The 24,180-nt window shown below is 40.2% G+C and overlaps 2 protein-coding genes and 1 long non-coding RNA gene across 6 annotated transcripts in view; 1 reads left to right on the forward strand and 2 right to left on the reverse strand.

The window, feature by feature from the left end:
* On the reverse strand, nucleotides 1-14,337 carry CMTM6 (CKLF like MARVEL transmembrane domain containing 6). Of its 2 annotated transcripts, XR_011139696.1 has the most exons (6): nucleotides 13,997-14,214; nucleotides 8,164-8,340; nucleotides 5,952-6,050; nucleotides 4,033-4,709; nucleotides 3,113-3,269; nucleotides 1-2,630 (listed from the first exon to the last, which is right to left on the reverse strand). XR_011139696.1 is itself a non-coding variant. In XM_068935516.1 (4 exons), exons 1-4 carry the CDS (start codon nucleotides 14,117-14,119, stop codon nucleotides 4,566-4,568), a joined length of 543 nt encoding a protein of 180 aa, XP_068791617.1. In that variant the 5' UTR covers nucleotides 14,120-14,337; the 3' UTR covers nucleotides 1-4,565. The 2 variants fall into 2 exon arrangements, 1 of the variants encoding a protein (XP_068791617.1); XM_068935516.1 differs by having other exon boundaries at nucleotides 1-4,709; nucleotides 13,997-14,337.
* The window catches only part of LOC138066342 (uncharacterized), a 27,047-nt gene continuing 16,407 nt past the window's right edge, over nucleotides 13,541-24,180 (forward strand). For all 3 annotated transcript variants that reach the window (XR_011139699.1, XR_011139697.1, XR_011139698.1), the window contains exon 1: nucleotides 13,541-13,675. This is a non-coding gene — a long non-coding RNA (uncharacterized lncRNA). The remainder of the gene's footprint in view (nucleotides 13,676-24,180) is intronic.
* The window catches only part of DYNC1LI1 (dynein cytoplasmic 1 light intermediate chain 1), a 27,614-nt gene continuing 23,400 nt past the window's right edge, over nucleotides 19,967-24,180 (reverse strand). Inside the window, exons 11-13 of the mRNA XM_068935515.1 lie at nucleotides 23,561-23,681; nucleotides 23,258-23,416; nucleotides 19,967-20,934 (exon numbers count right to left, since the gene is read on the reverse strand). Coding sequence (XP_068791616.1) covers nucleotides 20,822-20,934; nucleotides 23,258-23,416; nucleotides 23,561-23,681 — 393 coding nt within the window. The 3' untranslated portion in view covers nucleotides 19,967-20,821. The remainder of the gene's footprint in view (nucleotides 20,935-23,257; nucleotides 23,417-23,560; nucleotides 23,682-24,180) is intronic.

Below are 24,180 nucleotides of genomic sequence, written 5' to 3' on the forward strand. Positions count from 1 at the left end.
TTATTTACTGTTATTTTATTTAAAAAAAAGATTACAAAATATTTTAGAAAGTTCATAAGACCAGAAAAGCATAATACATTAAAGAGGTTTAGAATGGAAAAATATTTAAGTATTTCAAAATGCTTTTTCTGAAAGAATCAAGACAACATTGGCTACCAAAATATATACAATTTTTATTTTATACTATATAACCATTGTATTATCATTCTGAGTCAATAATCATTATAAGTCACTTAAAGTCTCACAGGCATGAAAATGACATTAAATTTTATGCTCTTCAGTACTATCTCTATATCTGCTATATGCTTACAGCAATGAACTAAAACAAAGATGAATTCCCATCTTAAAGGCACTACCAGCATCTTGATTTGTTATTACAATTTTATTTAACCTTTCAAAAATCTCACAAAATATTTCTGTTCAGTGTAGAGAGCTTGGTATTTTTATTGCACAAACTTGAACAGAACTGGGATCGCCATGACGGCCATTATGCAAAAACATCTTGTGCAGAGCTCTGAGAATTGTGTCAGATAATTCACTGCGCTTTTCAGTCGGAGGGTGCAATGGTCGAATTGAATTGTAACAGACTACAACTCTGCCCTGCTATTTTTAAGAACAGAGAACAAGCAGTGAGGTGCAATTCCTTTGCATATTTAAAATCCAAAGGATACTGCTACTATTGTGATTTTAATGTCGGCTAAATGCAGAACATAAAATAGCACTCGCGATCTACACAACGCACACGCAGGTTTGCGGAGCAGAAACTCCCAGCCCAGCCACTCAAAACCAGTCCTCCTCACACGTCCTGGAGAATCCTGTGTGCCGATTCTCGAGGCACTGTAAATCTGAAGTCTGAAAAGCCTGAAAGTCAGTGCAGTCTTCAAATATTTTTGGAAAAGCTCAGCTGGAAAAGATGTGAAGCCTTGTAGTGCGTCTGCACAGGCTCACACCACCACTGCCAACCACCGTGGTAAAGAAGGGAGAAGGCAATCCATACGTACACTGACTGTGCAAATTGCTTCCTTCCATGGGTGTTTACTACTGGTTAAGATTGTGCACAGATGTTTACTTGCAAACAGGAGGGGAAATGTAAGAGAGGGTTGCTTATTACTGCCCCTCTGCCAGACTTCCCACCGCTCTCCCGAACAAACTGTAATCCACTTCAGTCTAAACCAGCCAAGATAGATAACTTAAGCAATTTAAATAGCTGGTTTAAATAAAGCAGGCTGATTTCATCAGAAGCAGGTTGGGAAACGCGCGCTTCTTTGCTGACAGAGCACAGGAGGGGAGAGACAACTAGCCACATGCGCAGAGCTCCTACAAAAACCACATGTTTAATCCAGCTCCGACTCTATCCTCTGGGATCAGTCTAATTAAAACATCCAAAACCTGGATCTGACATCTGAAGCATGAAAGGGGCATTTCTAGTGGCAGGAGACAACCGTTACACTCGCCCCCCTAGCATGTGAGGGCAGAGATGCTCGGGGGGGACACGCACCTCCCCTTTCACCTTAGGAAGCTGATAAAGCAGGTAAGGGAACTGCCTCCTGGAAGCAGCGAACAGCATACACACCAGGAGACCTGCTCCTCAACAGTTTTTAAATGAAAATCCTCATGCTCATAAGCCTGGTATTAATACCATAATAATTAATACCACCACAGAGAAACTGCTTTGTTAGGCAACGGCTGCTTTGGTAGCAACTAGTTAGCAATTACCTTATACCTATAACCAACGTGGGGCTGGTTTGCTAACCGCATTTCACTGCTGCATGACAGATTAGTGCCAGCTAGGTAGTATCTGGGATGCAGCACTATATATTTTAAGAATAGCAGGACTTCTACTAGCAAACTCCTCTTGCATATGGGAAAGCAGAACTAACCAGTTTCCAAACAACTATCCATGCTGCTTTCATTAGCTGATGGCAACGTTTGCATCCCTTTTGGTTAGAGACTGAATTTGATCCTTACATCCACATTTACATCAGTGGGTCAGAGAATGGGAAACTACATGGAACAATCACAACTAAAATGGACAACGCATCAAAAAAAAAATCACCCAAGGAACAACCTGAAACGAGCCAAGGATGCCACCATGTCTGTAACAGGAGAATCCATGAAGCCATTCTGCAAAGGCTGGCAGTATTTCCATTGTAAAAGGCCTAGCACGCAGGACGCAGGAGTCAGGAAAACTCAGTTACAGTCACTTCTAACACCAACTTCTTGTGGCACCTTTTCATAAAATAACTTGTTCTGCATTGCAGTTTCTTCACTTGTAAAGCATCAGTGGTAGGTATCACATAAACAGGGAGGCCAAGGCTAAGAAATGACTTTACAGACTTCTTTCAATACCAACAATTCAGGAATGGAAACTGAAAACAGCACGTGGGCAGGGTGAAGTCTATAGGACAATTACAGAGAACCGTATCTCCATGTATTTGCAAAATGAGAAAAATTAAAGTTTAATGGAAAAGTTAACTGAGGATAAAAGTCCTGCCTTCATGCTGTGTTATTAATAAATATCAGCAGCACAGTCTTATTGCTGTATTTATAGCTTTTAATTACGTATCAAGACCTAGAGCCTACAGCCAGTTTGATATGAACACAAATCTAGTAGTATCCTGGGCAATAAGCTGAAAAAAATCCAAAAATGTTAATTATAGATATGGACACAAACCCAAAAGTAAGAAATTAGAACCGTAACAGAGAATTTTCATTTTGGGAAGTTCATATCACCAGCAACATTGCTTGTAAACAAAATATATCTTTCATCTACCTACAGTTTTCAGAGACAGACAGCTACAGCAAGCTCCACACACCTCCACTGAGATCAGCTTTTAACGCAAACAGACACTAATAAATATGAGAAAACTAATAAATATGAAAATATGAATTTTTTCTTCATAAAGCAGGAAATTCCTTGAAGGAAAGGAAATATTTCATGGATGACTCTGAAACCAAGCTGCAGCTTAAACTTGATGCTTCGCACAAACTGTCAAACTCAAATCCCCCAAGCAAAGTGTAGTGTTGGAATTAAAGACGCAGAGCATAAAGAGAGAACACCACAAACATCACCATGTTCATCAGAAAGCAGTAGTACTGAAAAGACTCTGACCTTCCTTTACAGGCTTTGTCTTACAACAACTTCCTCATCCTTTTCCAAATATAGCACACTCGGGCAAATTCTGGAGGGCTTAGGCTCAGTGCTGCCACAACAGGTTACAGGACTGTAAATCTGTCAGACTAGGGTACTGATGAAATGGAGTTAATGCCTGGAAGACAGGACAAATGTCATGAGAACTGGGACAATAACTGTTTTTGCATAATCAGATTTTTCTCATTTGCATTGGTATTTTGAACATCCCTTGCTTCACAGCAATTGCCCTACTTTTCGGCTTTCCTCTAAACAAAGTCTAGCAGTTTTGTTTCTCCCTCAGACGTCTGAAAAACGTCTTTTCACCACTTCCCTTCTTCTATGGCCGTCAATATCTGGTCTGAACTCCATCACTTGTCGGGTATGTTGCATCAGTAGTTTCTCTTGCAGTCCTGCGGCCTGTTGCTTTTCAGACAAGTCAATGACACAAGTGCTTATTTATTCATCCGTTCACCAACTGACCTAGCAAGTAGCAAGAAGATTCAAACCAGTGGCATATTTATAGGCGAAGAAAATGGTGAAGTCCATAACCATTCTGGCAGAACTCCCTCTGGCAAAAGTCACCATTAACTCTGCATAAACAAACTGCAGCTGGCTTTAACCCCGAAAGTGATATTGAGCAGGGTAGTCCTAATGTGCTGTTATGTTTCTCCCACTGATATTGCAAATTGCTACTTTTTAGGTTAATTTTTGAAAATATCTGTCCTTCAACCTTTTCCTTTCAGAGTTAGCTTTTCAAGCTTATCCTGCACCTTTTGTTGCTTTTGCAACAATCCAAAAGGAGAATCTAGCATACACTTTTAAATATCGGCAACCATGGGATGCAGAACTGTTTCTTTAATATAGCATTAAAATATCCCCCATAAAAATACTACACTCACCATTTCATTAAACTGAGCTCCACACATAGAATTGTACAGAGTAGTAAAAAGAAAACAAAAACCCTTATGTAAGGATAAGCATTTCTGTAAGGCTGCAGTTAGGTATCCCTTTTACATTCACAGTTTGATCTGTAAGTAAAAAAAAAATGAACTCTGCTGTACTAAATTATAATTAGTAACAGAAGTATCTGGTCCATTTATATAGAAAATATCTTTAGGACATAACTCAGAATTTATAAATTACCCTTTATTAATCATTCCTACCAAAATCAAACCAGCACGCTGTTGTCCTTAAGTTATTCTAATTAGACACAAAATTTTTTAGTATACGCCAGTTACTAAGCAGGACCAGTTACCTCCAAAATTAAATAGATCATGATGCCAAGATGCCATTACTAGACCTAAGGATCTATAAAAACTTGTCGTGAGCAATGCTTGCAAAATTGATTAGAAGGAAGAGATGGAAGTTATTTACAGTGCACTAAAACCTCATTTTAGTTTGCTCAATTAAAAAAAAATCGCAACGTTTAGCTTTATTTATTCAGTGGCTGATTTTCTGTGGCAGTCTGAGTGTTGCTAGGATTTTCAGAACGATTTTCGGTGTCTTGTTTCCGGCTATTCAGATAATTCATAATCACTTCAGCTAAAAATGCACCACTTGCAAGAAATCCAAATGCCTGTGGAAAGTGAAAGGAACATGGGATTTAAAATCTGTAAACATTAATGGCATTCGAACACTGGATGGGGAAATTTACTGAACTTTTTATGTAAGTTAATATCTCCCATGTATTATGTTTCCAGGTGTCCTTGAATCGGTGGTTCCATTTGAGCTAGAAACAGGTCGGAAACCGTAACTGCAGTACATTTATGCAAAAGTTTTCACAGTTCTCATTCTTTCAATCAAGTGTGAATCTTACAATATAGCCTGAACAGTCATTAACATTAGAAATATTAGTTTAATTGCCAAAAATAGTTATTAACGAAGTATGGAGTCAGTGGTATAGCAGAAAATTTATCCAAGAGATACCTACTGATTAAAGGTACTAGCCGAAGAAGACTAACATGTGGGAGGAGAAGCAAGATAGGATCCGCAGGGCTAAGCAAGTCCCTACTGGGTCACCAAGTAGGGATGAAAGAACATTTTGTTAGTGACAAATTTCAGTATTAGGCATGGCAAGATTGTGACGAGGAGGATGGGTTTTACTTCCTTGCTTGCAAGGAGCTGTTAACATATGTATTTACACTAACTTGTTAATAAAATTTACACACCTAATTTGCCCCAAAGCAATTCTATGCTATGAAGTCTTAAATGACTATTAGTTTTTCATTTTTCCAGCTCCAGAAAAAGAAACAAAAGATTTTATACTCAAACCATTAGATTTGAATATATCAACATTACAGAAGATGACTATACAGAAGTGTGCAACTCTAGCTGTAAGAGCTCATGCTGACTAAGGAACAGAATTCCTTTGCTTTCTTTGCTTTTCTAACTCATCTTTTTTCATTCAAGAATGATGTCAAAATTTGTTCTTTCAAACTCACACATTCACAATTCCAAGGTTATTATTATAATATTATTATATATAATGAGTGAGGAATTATGACTTCCACAGCACCCCCGTACATCTTCAGTGCCCTGCCCTGAGCCTCTTAGCTTTCTCTGGGAGGTGCATGCCCTGTTGCTCTTTTAACACCAGAGCTTCCAGCAACTGTGAGGGATACCTGCTCTTTGGATTTCCTCAGGTAAGTTTCTAGAAGCTCTGAAATAGCTAGCTCCTCCTGAAACACCCCAGTCCAGGCAATGCATTCAGTTTTGTTCCCTGCCTAGTTTCTTGCCTGCAGGTGTAATAAGGTTTAAAGGGTACAGAAGTTAAGAAACAAGATAAATACAAAGTAAATGATACAATTTTAATACTTACACACGCAGCTTTTTCTAAATGAGATCCAGAACTGGTTGCAGCAAGCACTATTGAAGCTAACAGAAAAACGCCACCTATGACTGGCATGGCCCAAAGATTCTGCAAGTATAAAAAGAGGATGTTAAAAAATTGTACTTGATAAAGAACAAGCATCATAGCGGCAGCCAAGTTAATCTGCCAGTGAATTTGCACTTGGAAACTTTGATGCTAACAGCAGCTTCAGAAAACGTTTTTTATAATTACATACCAAACAACATCGAAAATATCAATCATTTGAAAGAGTCTGTATTACATACTCCGCTTTGTTTGCCTTCTTTCAATATTTTGTTCATTCCATTTAACTTCTTTCACAAACAAATTCAGGCTCAGGTCTATTTCCCAAAAGCTTTGCATCTAGAGTGATGCTAGGACAAACAGAAACCCGTAAGTAAGTGCGCTCATTGAAATCTCTTACTATACTCCCTTATCTGTATCTTCACGTAAAAAACCCTTCTGTTTGCTCTGAAGACAAACAGGGAGGAACACTCACAAGACAGTATAATATTCTCACTAGCTACACAGAGCAGCTTAGTGCCACCACTGTATCTTCTGAAATACAAAAGCATGAACTGTAACGAGTATGATTAGTATCAAAAAGGAGGTAGGCTACATGTAGTAGGAAAATAGATATTGAAAACAGGCAAGTTCCAGGTATCATGCTGGTAGCAGACTGTGCTTTCTCAAGTGCTTATATACTTAATATATGCGTGCGTGCGTGTGTGTATACACACACATGCACATGTATTTTTATATATATAAAATGGTGATTATGTAGTAGTGTTAGTTTGTGTAAAAGACTTTCACACAAGTCCTGAAATCTTGCACATAGTAGTAGACAGGAGGTTTGATTCACACCAACAAGATCATAGTGCTCTAATCAGCACCAGCTCATGACACTAAAATGTATGGAGACTTAAAAGGCCAGGACAGAGATCTCGTAAGGCATTTACAGAGAAAACACAAGTCAAGGTTCATATTGTCTATTTTACGTTAAAAATGCAGGAAAATTCAGCATGCAGAAAAGCAACAGAGGACCACACATACATACTACACAGCTTTTGTATGAGGAGAGATTACTATACTAGGATTCTTCAACTTGAAATAACTGTAGATGGGAACAGGACAGGTATCTAAAATCATTTAAACCACAGATCACTGTCCCACTCCATAACACAGACTGCCTAGTGAAATCATCAGATGGCAAACAAATACCGGTACCCACAGAGCATAATTACATTGTGAATTCACTGCCACAGAACACAGTGATAATCAAAAATACAAAGGAGTTCAAAAATAGAGTAGAAAAATGGGTATCAATAATCCAGCTAGCTACACAAGAGAGTCTGTGGGTATCTCTGGCTCAGGAAGTTCCTAAAATATTGACTGTTATGGGCTATTAGCTCCCAGAAAGGGCTGTGTGTTTCCCATGTCTTTGCCCACATCACTAACATCAGGGATTAAGAACATTAATATTAATATCATAATTGACTCCACATGATTTATGTTATGCCTGTTGTCATGAAAAATTAAAATGTTACATCAGTTCACTTCAGGTTCAAAATTCCATTAGGCTTTTGTAGCAATAGTTTGCTTTTTTAGTGAAAAATCCGTTTCTATTGCAATGTAAGAATTTAACAAAAGAAATATTTTCGTTTGTCTTGCATTTTATGAAACCTGAACTGTGGTTCTCCCTCTCCTTCCACCCCCCACCCCGTACAATCTTAGAAAGGGGAAAAAAAAAGTCCTGTTCCTAGGATAGGAGAAGAAATGAGTATTTTTTAAATTATCTTCCATTTATTTTGTCAGAGAGAAGGGAAAAAAAGGCTCTTTCATAACATGCTGTTATATGACATCTGTCATAGCAAAGGAAATAATTTTTTGCAAGAAAGGCCCAGCCCCAGAAATGCAGATACCAGAATTAAACTGTAAGATGTTGAGGGGGTTTATTTATTATATTATGCAATAATATAATAAATATATATATATAAAATATATCGTTGATATTATATTTATTAACTATAATATAATTAACTTCACTTTAGCCTTTAGACACTGAAGAAAAAAATTTTCCTTCTGCAGAGTCTTTTTATTCCACAGTAGTTTTTAAACACTTACATCAAATAGTTTGTTAAAAATAACTTGTGAAGATTAAAAGAATATTTTTTTTCCTTACCGCTCTCTCTACTTTATCTTTTCCAAATGTTTCATATGCAATTGTACAATACACACACAGTATCAGGAGGCTCAAAAGAAGTGCACTGCAGCTTGTGAATTCGAAGAAGTAAAGTCCACCACACTTGATACAATCCTCCACAATTTCTTCACAAATAACAGCCAGAAGAGAGAGAAGCTGCAAACAAATAACACATCTGAGTTAGATCAAGTCATTAATATCTTCAGCAAAAAGATATCTCTGAAAATTAACATTAATGGAAACATTCGTAAGAAGAATCCTCAGTCTAAAAAGGACCCTGTACAATTCTGTGCCATTTTATTACAGGCATAACAAATTATGTGGCAACACAATTTACACTTGCTGTTAATCAGTAAACTACATTCCGGTAAGCTGAGCATGCACTGCTGAACACAGGCTCGCTGCCTGGCTAGCAAAGATTCCCGATTAGTAGTTTTGCAATTGCCGGTTAGAAACAGAGTGGAGAGTGTACAGTCCAGGCAGAACCAGCTAAATCGCTACTTCTTACTACTTACATATGCCTTTAATCTTAAATGCATTAAAAAAAAAAAATCCCACAAGATACTGATCCACCCAACTACCTCCCTGAAAGTTTACTACTGATGTTACCTCCCTTGATAAACTTCAGAGAAAGTAGATATAGCTAATTGTTCGTGTGCTTATGACCCAGTAACAAAAGAAGCTTGGCTGCATTTCTAGGAACCAAAGCATAAGGAAGTTTTTCTGTTTAAACTGTTGGACAGTGTTTAATCTATGCAGAAGCTCATGTTCACCTTCCTGCAACAATATTTTCTGAAGAAAGGATGTAAGTAAATTCCTGAATAGTCACTATACATCTGCCACTGTTTTTTCTACTATTTTATGGTACGTGGAAGATGTGCTTTATTTAAATGTTCTCTCATTTTGGCCACTTTGCTCGTTTCCCTCATCCTATAAAGTTGACACAGGCTATAGATCCTTGTAGCAAAGGGTTCACCATATTAAACCAATACAAAACAATTGGTGGGAATCAGACTTGCTCATAAAATGAAGAATGACATAAGGACGATGATCCTATTTTTAACAAGCATACATAAACCATAAAAAGGTCAACAATGCCTCTTTTAAAAAAGAAATCGAACTCTAGCATTGAGAATTGTCATTTTCCAGTTAGTGGCACGTGGAAGGAACTGCAGAAGCTTCATCTGGGTCTTGCTCTCAGAAAATGACAAGCCTTTGGTTTCAGTTTTCTGGCAGTGTAAATAAGAAAAGCAATTAAGCACATGGGAACTGTAAGTTTCCCCACTAAGCCAAACCTCAGACGAGCACTTCAAAACATCATGTTCTGAATATGCAACCATATAAAAGTAAACAGGATCTCAGAAGGGGAAAGAACACGTGACTCGAGAAACTGCAATGTTACTGTCAGGCCTCAGCAAACTTCCTTTTTCTCATGCAGTTGCTGGTAAGGCATTTCTCAGGAACCCTCGTGCCTAGTCCAGCACTAGAATGGATGTCCAAGGAATATTTTGAACTCTGAATTTCCAATTTGTAAGTGAGGGTTTTTCTTAATTTCAAAAGATTTGACTTACAGCTGTGTCCAATCACTTCCTATTTCACATTTGGCACAAGGTCAGCTAGAACATATGTTTTCATTTCCAGTTATAGCTCCTTTTATCAGCACTGAAAATGGAATGTCATAACTTTAACCAGAGACAAAACAGAACAGAAAAGAAATAGGGACCTTTTTGAAAATACGCGTTTAATAGAATTAGAAGCCCAGATAACCATAATATGATCTGAATGACTGAAAAAAGCCTCTCAGCTGAGTGTACAACTAAGTGAAAAAAGAAATCACACTCAAAGAATACTTATTAAGGGTTCAGTGTCAAATAAATGAGATTTATCAAGTGGAGTCCCACATGGGACATCAACAGCATGTTCATAAGTTGCCAGAGTTCTGGTTGGGTTTCCTAATTTGCTTCTTGATATCACAGTGAAAAACATTAAAGGGATTACTCTCTTGTCCTACCACAAAAAAGTGTTGTTTTAGTTACTATCAAAAGAATAGTTTCTAACTTCAGTTTATACATGTACAACTATGTAACATAGTAGTAAGTTTTTTCCAGTATTAGCTAGAGGATCACTGTCTCTCTGATATTATTCATTTGCATTTTAATAACATCCTACTGTTAGGCAGTATAAACATGCTAGCCTTCTTCAACAGAGCCAGGAGAGTCCATGTATTTTATTCAGTTTCCCAAGAACTTCCCTGCCACCTTCATATGTCGGCATTGGTCCTGGGCTCCACGCAGACTTCTAGGGGCTTATACCAAGTAGCAGAAGCTTCCTCTGCTCGATTTTGACAATTACCTCTTCTTCTACACCGACTCCACAGAGAACCCCTAGCAGCTCGTGCAGAGGCTATCACTGTTACTTTTGAACTATAAATAATGAGCGAAGAGGGGCAGCTCTCGGTTCCTCGCTTTCCTGAGAGCTAAACCTCTACGGTGGAGGCTCTTTCACACTGATGATGAGGGGAACCCTCGAAGACCAGAGCTGGCAGCCCCCGCTGCTCCCTCCTGCATGGCTGCAGCTGCTGTCCCAGCGCTGGTGGGGAGGAGGTGAGGCAGCAGCTGGGGCAGCATGCAGTCCAGAGCCGCGGGGATGGCCCTGGGGGGGGCAAATGGACACAGAAAGTGGCACCGTGCTCACTGCTTTCCACCAGTACATCTACCCCTCGCCACACGTGTGCGCTGCTCGCTATCCTTGTGTGCTGTAAAGGGAAGAGCATCACTGGAGCTGCAAAGGGTTTTTACCAGTTTTTGGAATTATTAGCCCTACCTGTCCATGGCTGCACCAGAAATAAAGTATCTTGCTCCATCTCTTAACAGCAGGGAGCTACGCAATGATACTGGCATTATTACTGTTGGAAGAGTTTCTGCACAAATGTCAAGTTTCTAAAGTAGATTTAGTAAGTGAAAGGCTACGAAGGAATGCTATGAAAATAAAGCAGATGAACAAACTTTCCAACAAGCCTGCAATAGGTTAACTACCACTGTTAAAATGCTCAGCAGTGGTATTCCCACCGTGAAATCTTCTAGATTAGAACTGGGCACACACTGCTTCTCTAAGTCTCCATGATCAGGGCTACCGCGGAGAGCGAGCAGCTCAGAAAAAGAGCAGATGTTTAAAACTAAGCTCTAATTTTCCCTTCCAGTTAAGACTTTTTTTATTAAAGTCAAACAATTCTAGATAGCAAGCACTGCTACTTTAGATAAGCATTCATTTATACCCAAATCTTGGCACAATATACACTATCTCATCTAACTTTGTGCAGAATTTGAACCAATTACGGTCCTAAAAAAATTCCATCTATGTAGACAAATCTTGAATCCCCTGCAATCAAAATACTTCTCAGCATCCTTTTGGCAGTTATATTTTCATTATACTCACACAAAAAAGTTTTGAAAAGCCAGGCTAAGGTTACAATACATGCAATTGCTAATCGGAAGAAGAAAAGCACTTCTGAGGTTTGGGAAACAGTTTTCTGCAGGTAGTGTCAAAGTATTTTAGAAAATATTTGATCACTTCTATAATGAAGACACTGCTGATGTCCTGAGTGCAATAGCCTGTTTAGCACAAGTGTCTGCACAACTGATTATTAGTGTGCAATCCTAATAATATCTAATAATCACTATTTTAATCCCAAGGCTAACACCTGGTAACCACCATCACAATCACTAGGAATCCCAAAAATTAGCTCTTTCCTAGAACAGGAACATTTCTCTTTGGGGAGATACTGAAGCTTTACCCTCAGTAATTTCCAGGGTTTGTTTACGGTGCTTTGATGAAGAATTCAAAAGATCTGTGCATTTTGGTAAACAGAAACAAAAAGGGATAAAATCCTTTCGGAAAACTTGAGGGTGAGCAACTCTAAGTCCATTTGCTTTTTCCTCCTGTTGAAGGGCAGGTTCAGGCCAGAAACTGCTAAGTCTCCAGGAGCATATCAAGCAGCTACCCATCCTGTTGAGAAGAGGCCTTAATAATATTCCATTTTCCTACCTATAAATGCTTTTTAAATGATGCCTCTGTTCAGGTAAGCAATTGAAGACTTCAGTACATCAGTAAATTTGCCTGCGCAACAGTATATTTTAGATAGTGGAGCTACTTATATAAATGAGATATTTGTTTGGGAGCAATATTGAAGAGATCTTATTTGAACAATCTGTAGTAGATAAAGTAAAAGGTTATGTTTGTTTGAAGCATTCTTGGGTGTGATTTTTTAAACGCTCTTAGAAAACATTATTTTTGGCAGCATTAGTGTTACTTGTACCAGCAGTTTTTGGTTGAGGCTTTTGACTGTGTGCAAAACCAAGTTTAAAAAAATAAAACATCCTCTTTTCTGCAACGGCGGGGCAACGAGAAAGGGTTGGAAATCACCTACGATTCCTGTAAGCACGAGAGATCTGACTAAAAAAGCCGCTGGGCCGCTTGGAAAATGTACGCAGACACGCACTTGTAGTCGGCTGCCCCTTCCCACCGCGGAAGGGGTGGAAGCGGTGGGTCTACCTCCCCTCCAAGGCTTAGGAACGATGCTCCTCACATCGCTCTCCACAACCTTGCGGCACAGGGCTGCCCAACACAAAGCCACGCACTGCCACGTCCCACACGTTACTCAACAGGTCCCCGGCAAGTTTCTGGCGCAATTTGCTACCACAAGGCACGGGGCAAACGCTCACCGATTTCAGCATGGATTAGCATAGCCTGCTGCGCTCACCAGCGGGCTGTCGGGGCCACGGGGGAGGTAGGTTTGGATCTGAGGACCGGGTCAAGTCCTTCCCAATGTTGTAGCCTTATGCTGAGGTTCAACCAAAGGTTTCCCCCTCCTGTTTTCATCCAACCCAGTCCTTGGAAGAAAACACCAAGTCTTCCTCCTCATGTCCAGTTCACTTTTAAATTATACTGGCACCACGCAGCAGAACCACACTGGACGGCAGTCTTTCAACCGCGCTCACGCAACACGCACAACCGTCAGATTTTAGCACGTCTTCCTGCAGCTAGAAATGACAAAGAAACAAACATATCGTGTCTGCCTCACAAAGCAACTGGAACCCGTCGAAATGATGGTATTCCAAATCAGCATCACTTCTCCAGATTAGTTTTAACTGTGTGAAAGTCAGTAAACCACAGCAGACAAGGGCTTTCCCTCCTCTAGGTTTACAGCCAGGCTTCCTGATCCAGTGGATGGCTTTCTGACCAATGGAAGCAATTCCTTCGAATACCGTGACTGCTGAGCACGCATCTCCACGAGCCTGCGCTTCCTCAGCGAGCCTGAACTTTTTAATTTCAAGGGAGAGGCTTTCTGCTGAAGGAGGAGACCAGCAAAACAGGCTCGTTTCCGTACCAGAACTGCACGTTCAAAGGCAAACAAGGACAAGGCAACAACGGCCGGACACCAAGTCACGAGCGCGGAGCCAGCGGGGAGGAAAAGGGCCGCCTACGAGGGCAGGTAACTGCCCGCCGCGGCCGTTACTGGACGTGCAGCGCGCGGCACGGGGGAGGGGCGGCAGCCAACGGCCGCCGCGCGCCAACGGCCGGCGGGGGAGGTAGCGGGGAGGGGGGGAGCGCTGCGAGCCGCGCTCCCCCAGCGGCACCGGGACGCACCGGACACCCGGCCGCCCCGGGGCCGTTCGCCTCATGCCTCCCTCCGCAAAAGGTGTGTGCACGGGAGGGGGGAGCGCGTTTTACCGTTTTGGCCGTTATTCCTCGTCCGCCCCCCTCCCGGCCCCCCCGGCCCGCGCGCCGCCGGGCCGGGCCGTCGGGGACTCACCGCCTGGAGCGCCTTGGCCGCCCGCCGCCAGCCGCGCAGGTGGCGCAGGGTGCAGCCGCAGGCGCGGCGGGGCGGTTTGCCTTGCGGCTCGGTGGTCTCGTTGTAAACGGCTCCGTTCTCCATGGTGGCGCCGCCGCCGCCGCCCGGCTCCGCAGCTGTGGAAAGCGAAAGCAAAAGGGCGGTGGCAAGGGAAGGGGAAGGCGGCAGCGGCTGCCCCGCCTGGCCCCGGTGGGACAAAGGCGCTTCCTGCGGACAGGGTGGCCGGGAAGCGCCCGGTTGGCCGCCATCGCCGCCCGCTCCCCTCGGGGCTCCCGGGCCGCTGGGCGCCAGGCGGCGGCGCGGCCCCCTCGGGCCCGTGGCATTGAGGGTGCGTGTGTGTGTGTGCGCGCGCGCATCAATGCCTAAAAACGTGCGGGGTGGGTAACGTTACCGCAGGCTTGGGGCTGCTCACAGCTGCGTAAAGTACATCAGAGCAGCGCCCGTTAGTAAGAGTTAAAAAGATGATTTATCCTCCTGTTTGTCACCTGAGATGATGATATCAGAAGGATTTTTTTTTTTTTACTCATAGCTTTCGATGTTTGCATTCTTTCATAATAACAAGGTAAAACCAGTGTCTCCATATATTCTTACTAATATACTCCCATACCTTTGTCCAGACTAACTTCTAAAAGAAGCTACAACTTTTGGCATCTACATGGAGGGAGTATGCCAAGTCCATTGTATATAAATAAAGGTGTATTACATTCATTTTTGTGCAATTAACAGTATCCGCAGAAGTTTTATGGTCCTTCCTAGTCAAGATATCCTTATTTAAATTCAGTCAGATACAATCTGCTGTTAGAAAAGGTGGCAATTTTCTTTCATAACCATAGTTTATGTGTTCTTTGGTTACGTGAAGTGTTTGTGTTTAGGAAGTGGAACACAGACGCCTTTTCCAGAACCTGCACAATTAAGGGGAAAGATGTGTTACAAGGACCCAAGGGCTAGAGCATTATTTTTAACTCCTCCAAGGATATGGGCCAGAAAAAAAACAGTCTGCTCATGCTCCATGTTGAATGTTTACCAACAGGCCATAAGCATAATCTATCCTGGTAAGAAGATATGAGCTAGGGAAACATCGCTGGGAAGCCAGGCAGCCTCAGAGGCGGAGTAGAACAGACTTGTTTGTGCCATAAACAATGCCTGACTGCAGGAATTGCCTTCAGAGGCAAATAAGTAGGGCAAGTCCTGTAATTCTCAAGCCATGGGAGTTTCCAGTAAAATAAGTGAGGAATCGCTATGGGTGTACCGTAGCTTCTCCTTGGGGTTGGGATCAATCTAACATCAACTCAACATGTTAGCAGTATGAACCAAATGTAGGACTGAGCAGATAGATAGGTGTATTCAGTAACGTTTACTAGTCACCCCCCCCGCCTTTGTTGTTAGTTTTCACGTTAGTGCTTTATAAGTAAGATTCCATTACAGAGGTCAGCATATCTCTTCATAAAATGTATTCTGAAGGAATTTACCTTTTTGTTTTGTTTTCTTCCTTGCTGGTATCTCAAAACTGGCTTAATAAATCCAAAGCCTCATTTGTGACTAGACTATACGGTGGTCTGAGGGAAGCAGGGCTTATAAAGGTAGAAGCAATTGAAAATCCTTTTCAGGCGTTCAGTAGCATATATAGATATTTGCAGTTGTTCCTATTTGAATCTTTACCTGTGTCTTAATGCAACATTGCTAGTTAATGAACACGGATGTTAATATTGAGAACAATTGTCTTGAAAAGAGACTGCTTCTCAAGGAATCATAGAAATGCAATACAAAATGCCAGCAAAAGTCCTTTTCTAGTTATTGCTATCTTTAAGAGTTATTTTTCCTGTTCAGGCCTTCTCCAGAAGATACATATCAGAGATGCATGAATTGTAAAGGCTAGCTTGCCATTTAAATCCTGGCTTACTTAGGCCATTTATTTATTTATTTATTTATTTATAAGGAAATGCAAGAGAAGCAGAACAACAAAAATGCTGCAGCAACCGTATAAGACTAAGTAACAGCCAAGGAATAAAAACAACATGAGACCTGATAGCTTAAAAATATCGAGGTATTATGTTAAAAGGTACGGAAGCTGCTATGTGCACAAAAAACTGCAGGTGTTCCTTACCCTTTTTTCAGAGCTGTCTTTCAAATACAGTATCTCACTCTCCTTCAAAGAGGGACTGCGAATCAAAACAATAGTTTTGATGCATATCAAGTCTGTTTAATGGAAATAACTGCAATTAGCTGGCTGTGATGTAATGGAAATCCCATTCCAGATGTACATCTATTCATTCCTTCTGTTTACATGTACAGCTGACAAGAGTTTCCCAGAATGGAAAGCCTTACTTTCTTACCCACACATCCTCTTATGGAAAAGCAGAACAAGAGCTAAAGGCAGGATACTATGGCTGAGAAGCAGCCCTGGAGTTAAATCCTCAACTACTGTAATATCTCCATTCAGTCAAAGAGTGGGAGATTGTTGGAAGCAGATTAGTGATGAATGACCTAGTTTTCTCCCTCATTAAATCTTCTCCACAGATACCTACCATACAGTGACCAAAAAGCAATACCCAGTAATTTGAGAAAGCCACCTCATTAAGGAGATTACAATATAGCTGTATGACACTGTTATCACTCTTTGCCTTGTTGAAGCAACTTGCATCAAAGCATGACGGGAGCTCCTTAAAGCGGTTGAGCAAACGTCAGCCACAGGAATATGGTGGATGCAGGCCGGGGTCGCGTCACAGTGCACTTCATAAAGCGAAGCCCCTTTGGCTCTTTGGAACTAGCTTTGTGCTGTATTACAGTATTGTCCAGACTATACTATGGCTTAAATCCCTCACAATCAAAATCAGCAGCGCAACTGACTTACTTAACTTACCGTGTTCACAAATGCAGTCGTGGGCTTTTGCTTTTTCTTCTAGGAGGGTGGGGAGAAGGGAGTAGAGGAATGGGAAAGTAACTTAAAAGCCCAAACTGCTGAAAGAGAAAGCCTCAGTTTCCTCCAAAGGGTGTTGAGGTCTATTGCCACCAAACAGTTTGGGGAACTCCACTATAGTCAGCCAGTGAGAGGCAAGGCTCTCTCCCTCTTCAGAGTTCTGATATTCCCACACAGGCATCACACCACCTTTTGATCATGACTTTAGCCCAGCATATTGCAAGCATTAAATGAAGTAAATGTAAGAAGACTAGATAGCAAATGGAATATACCGAGTACTGCCATGAAGAGCTCACAAAAGACTTTTGTGTGTTGCATCTGCTGAAGCTTCTTCAGCTCTTGAGGCTCTATTTTTGGGATCAATATTGCAACTGAATTTCACAAACACTGATCATCATACTAACATGTTAGAATATGTGGTTTTTAAACAGCTGAAGATGAAAATTAGCATTTTTAACAGCTATTCCTGAGTATCTCTTGTGGCACGAGGAAAAAAATTCAACTCCTCACATTTTCCATATGCGGGGTTAGGTTAAATCTTAACATCGTTTTTTTCTCCATTTGCCTGACAAACATGGCATGGCACAGAGATAAGCATAAAGATCTGAGGTGTTCCACAGGCAACAGTTCTGCAGCTGCAGGTGTCCTGCTGCAAATTGCTTGCTCCCATGAGATACAAGCGGCCCAGCAGCCTGGAACTCACATTTCAGACATCTCAGTATAAATTTAAGGTTAGTATATAGTAAGGCAGCTAGCCCATATGGTCCTAAACGCTATGTACATTACAGAGACAGCCATATTTCAGATGAAAAATATGAAGTAGCTGTCTGGAAATGAAGTGGCCTTTCACCCAAAATTTTCAAGCCTAAAATCTTCAGAACTATTATAATAGTAGTAATATACTAATATATAATAGTAATATCTATTTTAACCAATACAAAGAACTGACGTGGGAGAGTGCAGGAGAGAGAGAGGAGGAGATACAAATAATTTTTCCCCAAAGATATTTATTTGGTAGCTAATCAGCTCCTCATCTATAAAGAACTAGCCCTGAAAGTGCAAGGAAATTTACCTGGTGAATTTATTTTATAGTGTTTGTCATTTGCTTTTCCAAATTAGCTTCATTGTTTTACCCAGTTATTTTTTGGCCTGACTAGGTAGTGAAGAAAACAAAAAGTTGGGAGGATCCACTGACCCTACATTTTGTGAAAATGGCCTTTAACAGAGACTCATTTTGTGTAATAGTTCTGGTAAATCCCACCTTACTATCTACTCTTGTCAAGGTATCTTATCATGGGAATTTCAGCCCGGGAGGGCAAAGTAATCTTGGTGTCATCCGAGGGAAACAAGCAGCAAAACCAATCAGGTTATAGAGAAACACATTCTTAAATGTTTTCCTTATGTGGTAAAGGTACCTTAAGGTCTCTTTTCCAAACAAACAGCATGAGAAGGCTGAAGAGAGAGAGCGACACCAGCTTTAAGAGACTTTAAAAGTTAAGGAGGGAAGGGGGCTACAAACATATGAACTTTAATCTTGTAGTATAAAAAGTCATAGTAGGGATATATCTTTCTGTAAAAATCGTTCAAAAACAAACAGCTAGCAGAGTTTTGGGGAAGAAACATTTAGACGCTTTAAAGATGCAGAAGTGATGTTTTATTTCAAGAACTTTATTTTACGAAGTGAAATTCTAATGAATCATTAGTAAGGTTTTCCCCTGCCCTGTCTTCCACAAAAAACACCTCACCTAGCGCAGTAGCTCATAACGTATTACGTGTTTAGTTTTCCAGCTTCAGAGGTCTTGCGCTTTGACCAATGCTTAGCTGAACTAATTTAAAGATTTAAGCAGCTAATGTTTTCTTTCTAAAACACTATAAATTTTTTTTTTTTTTTTTTTTTTTACAGTTCAGGTTACTGTCTGAAGTTTCACTCTATATACCCCTGCAATTGTAGGATGATACAATGAACAGGACAGGTTCTCTTAAGCACATTTAAAAATTGTGTTTCAAGAAGTTTACATATGTAAACTGCATAACTGTTCTGATACTGACGCATGCCACGCATCCATGATTAGAAACTTAACTCTTCGGAGACTTTTAGTGTACTTGTTGAAATTAACTCAGATTGAATGGTGGACTGACAAATTTGAGTAGAGATTATCTTAACTATGAGTCAGTTGTTCAGACTGGAGTGCCTGAAATGTTGCTTCTGGGAGTGATTCAGTAAAGGTAGCATATGGAGAAACGCATGAGCTGCTGGTGAACAGCTGCATAGAACAAATTACATGTTTTGAGGTGGCTGCAGGAAAGGGTTAAGTAAACATATGTATATGTTGTTCTCAAGGAAATTCACATATTTTGAAGGAAGGGACGTGGTTCACTAGAACCGCACTAGTTAACTTGAATTGTAAAGAATGCAGGAATTTGAGGAGCAGAGTACCAGCATGTCCACATTAAAGAAGTTAATTTCTCCAACTATTTCAAAGACTTCTGAAAAACCCTGAGGAAGAGGAGGTACAACTATTATACTTGTTGATTTAAAAACAAACAAAAAAAGCCCCGGAAATTAGAGAAGTCTCTTAGCAGTCTTTTGATCAGGATATGCTTTTTACTCTTACTATGGTGTGGCTCTCAGTAGAAAGAGGACATAAGCTTGACATAGAACAGTAAAACGATGCTTGATATTTGTGTCCTGGAAGTTAAGTAACGGGTAAAGCCCCAGCCCTGGTCAAGTAGTTATACAGCATACTGAAGAGTCATCGGCAGGATTCTTACGTTTTAAAAGCTTACTATTTACACTGTTACTGGAGAAACCACATACATCCGATAAGCTAGTTTCACTCCTAGGAACAAAGACAGCAGACTTGCATCCAATTCCTTCCAGAAATGATGTTTTAAGAAAGTTTAAAGCTGGGCCAATGATATTATACACTGAGAGGTAAAAGGACATGTTAATACTTTATGGTCTGCATCCTTAGATTTAACAGTAAACAAAGAAGAACACAAGGGCTTCAATGAAAGTTACTTAAATTTGAATGCAGAGAATACTTTATTAACCGATTACAGTTTTGATGACCAATTTTAAACCATGACTAGTGTAGGAAACAAAAAAGGGGGGCGTTAAGGCTGAGCCATATATATAGACAAATCTGGATACTGATAATCTGTACATTTAACCTCTGCTTTTTCTCTATACATTTTTTATTCAGTGTCTGAATTAGTCAAATATCAAGCTGGCCATTGATTGTAGGTCTTGCATCTGGAATGAAATTTTTGGATGGGTTTTTGCAGTATAAAATCTCAGGGGAGATGAAATAGATTTGCAAACATATTCCAAATGAAGTGTTTAAATATATTTGGAGTTTATTGTTGTTGTTTTTACAGTTCTGTGCAATTTATTGTTTTCTCTTCCATAAAACTTGTAGTAGTTCTTACCTTTAGAGGTTACTCTATTTAAGATAGTATTAAACTTGAGTAACAGGTCAGGAGAGCAATATAAATTAAGTGCCTGTGGTGTGTATCAGTTTTCCCAATCTAAGCAACCTCTAACTTTAGATAAAGTTAGATAAAGTGGACACATTTGCAGATTACAGAATTACACTGACTTCCCAACAAAACCCAGAAAGAAGTAAATTTACTATTGTTGCACTGTGAACTGTAGTCCTACGTGGTGTGATACCGTTTTCCATCTGTACAGCTCCTTTTTGTAAAGCTGGGTAAACACCTATGAAAGACAGACATCAACTGTTTGTGTTCTCTGAGGGAGGGGGAAAAAAAAGTTTCAGCTCTTTAGTTCCAGTCACTGAAGGAAGCGCCAGAGGCAAGTTTGAATTTATCCCAGAAAACTGAATAATTGGTTTTATTTGGTGTCTTCAGGATGCTTCACCTTCTGCAGGAGATGTAGATGTTGTAGGGGAGACCATTTCAGGTTTTCGTGAAATTCTGTCCAATTCTGCCTGAACATCTGTTAAAACTGGCTTCTGGCCTACAAAAGACAAGCATATAGTTCAGTCATGCTTATGAAACGGTTTTGGGAAAGCCTGTAGTATCTTCATTCCCCCCCCCCCCCCCCCCCCCGAAGCACCTTTCAAACTGAACAAAAAACAAAAGAGAAAAAAACTAGGTTTTTGCTTTAGACAAATCCTAAACATTGCTATTTCATACTCTGGGTACAGAAGGAAGACATATTAAAAATCAACAGCAAGAAAAAGGGAAGAGATATCAAAACACATTCTGGCGGGTTTCAGATTTCTCAAAGCAATTTCCTTAATTACATATTAATTGTCAGTACATTTTTATGCTGTATATTGGTTCTTCATACAGAAAAGCATAGCAAAGGTTAGCAGTTACAAATACTTCTACACAGTTTTCTGTATCAGCTGTATTTTAAAGCAATTCTGAAGTCAGCGGTTTCATCACATGCTAACCTTGAAAATCAGTTTCATATACGTAAATACTTGGTCAACATAAAGCTGACATCACTGCTCACGTGCATGCACACATACACACAGAGGTGGCAAATGCCTTTCTCTCCTCACCCATTTACCTCCTCCCCAACTTGGAACGGCACAAGCATTTATGCAGTCACACCGGTACCTGATCCAAGTTTAAACACAACATTTTTTCCACCATGCTACTTTTAACTCTTATTCCCCTATCTAGGCTTCTTATCCTTCTTCTACAAGCATGTTCTGTCACAGGAACGGAGAAGACAGCAGAGAAAAAGACAGTGCAAGACTTCAAAGTATATGCTATTACAAGTATACAGCCTGAAAAAACACGAAAAGAAAAATTTTGACACCTGTGTAGTTTTTGCAAGGTCCAACGCAGTCTTTCTAAAGATACAACTTAATGGAAATTACCCGCACAGCTAGTTTGTCCTGGGTGTGCTGTGCTGTTCTTCAGATCATTTAAAGAAAGCTAACATCATATCAGAAGCAAACCAGTTAAGATTACAGCTTATAAGCAGAGATTTTTCCCATAATTGCCATAGCAAAAATAATTCTCAAACCCCAAACTATTTTCTTAATCGCAAGTTTTCAGATGAGTGACTTTTATAGTTAACACTAAGTTCAAGACAGTAAGTACTGAGGCAGGTGTAGAGCCCACATCTAAGCCAACCTTTTTCTGATTTTTAACAATTCCTGGAAGGGCTAGCCCTCTGCCACATTAAACTGGATGCACCCTAATTCTTGTTGCAGAGTAGGAAGATTTCTGAAGATATTTTCCTCCTTAATACTCTAATTCTCTTCTTGAAATTTCTACCATGGCCCTGAACACATCCACTGTTCCAGAGTAATACCTCTATTTCACTGGCATCATCCAAACCAACTGCAGGTGACTCCCCACAGGACTTTTCAGTCAGTGCTCTCTCCATGTCACACGGAGACTGTTCAAATGAATGCAGCTGACTCAATAAGCTGTTCGAACTAGCCCTGCTGACTTGGCCTGCAGCAGATTAGGAAGTACTCGCATACTTCATTCTGCCAGCTGAGCTTTGCGTGTAGAAAAGAGAGGTGCACGTATGGAAAAGAGCCTATTCAAGTGTTAGTCTACACAAAGTGTTAGTGGGAAACCAGGTAGTTTTTCTTTTAAAGACATCAAGTACAAATGAATCACAAGCATTCCCACTTAAGTGCAGCATTACTCTTGGAGCGGGAGGGTAAGTGTCAGTCTGTCTTCAGTATATAGGTTTTTAATGCAGAAACATTTCACTCTGAAGTAATGCAAAGTACCAGAATAGTCTTGCATTGAGCTTTAAAGCAGTCACTGTTACACATTTCAGATGAATACTAAATACTAATAAAAAAAAAAATCAATGGAAATTATGTAAGTAGTTTTACATGTGTCAAAGTCAATCAAATCAAAACCTTTACCCTGTAAGAGCTAGATCACTAGCAAAAGAAACTTAAAAAAAAACAAACCACACCTTTAAACACTGACAGTATCGCTAAAAAATACAATAAAAAAAAAAACAACTTCATTTCAAGTCCTAATGTGTCTGACTAATTTAAAAAAAAAAAAAAAAACTTCTACTGTAAGCCATTTATGGGGATGGTGAGGCAGGGGAAAAGAAGTCACATGGACACAGTTCAGGCTTAAAGAGCCATATAAGAAGTTTTTTTGATCCTCTGAGAGCCACAGGAAAGGCAATACTAACAATACTGTGAAAACAAAAACAAAAGCAAAAACTATATCCAATAAGACATCCAGTTAAATATATTCATACTCCTGATAACCTGTATTAACAGAAATGATGCATGACACTCAGTTTAGGTTATGAGTTGATCTTTTATCATTAATCATACCTGACTTTTTTGCTGATGGTGCTAAATTGCTGCCAGCACCTCCAGTACCACCTCCTCCAGGACTGCCACCAACACCACCAGGGCCACCAGGGGAACCAGTTTTCTTACTCAGCAGACTATTGAAGAAGTTAGCCAGGACTCCTTCACTAGTAGCACCAGCTATAAGAGAAAGGGGAAGAAAAACAAAAACCAACACATTTTCTAAATAAATACTGACTTAGTGTGTCAGTCAATCTAAACAAGCAGGCCAAAGCAGCTGTTTTACTTTCCCAACTGTATTTGCCCCCTTACAAGAAAAGGTACCTTTCATATTGGGATCAATTTTTTTGGACCCAGTAGGGATAGGTGTGACGCTGGCAACGTTTGATGTTACAGATCTATTTGGAGTCCTAGGAGATCCTCCAGGAACTCTTGGTGAGGCGTCCTATTTAAAAGGAAGAAAAAAAAACCCAAAAAACCTAAAGTTGAAGTAGTCAAACTTCTACGGAATTAAAATCATGTTATGTAAGAGCACACTAAATGAAGCATTTTATTGTTTCTCACAGCTCAATCTGTTTTTTATAATAATGTAGCATCCCATGCAATTCAAATGATGCAAGATTGATTTTACTGATTGTGTATGGATTTTCCCACACTTGCACAGAATTACTCCAAATGTTAACTTTAGTCCAACAGCTAAAGCACTGCTGAAGCTTTTCATTTAATCTCCGTGAGAAACTTGAAAATACCTTCTGCTGCTCAGTAGTGCCTCTGATCGTAATGAAAACTGCACTGACTGGATCACAGAACTACATCAAGTGTCTTCAGAAGAAAACATGTACCACCAGCATTGTGGGAAGGATTAAAGGCAAACTGTGAGAAAAGCATTACTTACTACTTCAAAGATAACAAGTCTTGTTTCTGCAAAATTGCAGATCATTTGA

This window comes from Struthio camelus, chromosome 2 (genome assembly GCF_040807025.1).
Source record: "Struthio camelus isolate bStrCam1 chromosome 2, bStrCam1.hap1, whole genome shotgun sequence".
Lineage (NCBI taxonomy): Eukaryota > Metazoa > Chordata > Aves > Struthioniformes > Struthionidae > Struthio > Struthio camelus.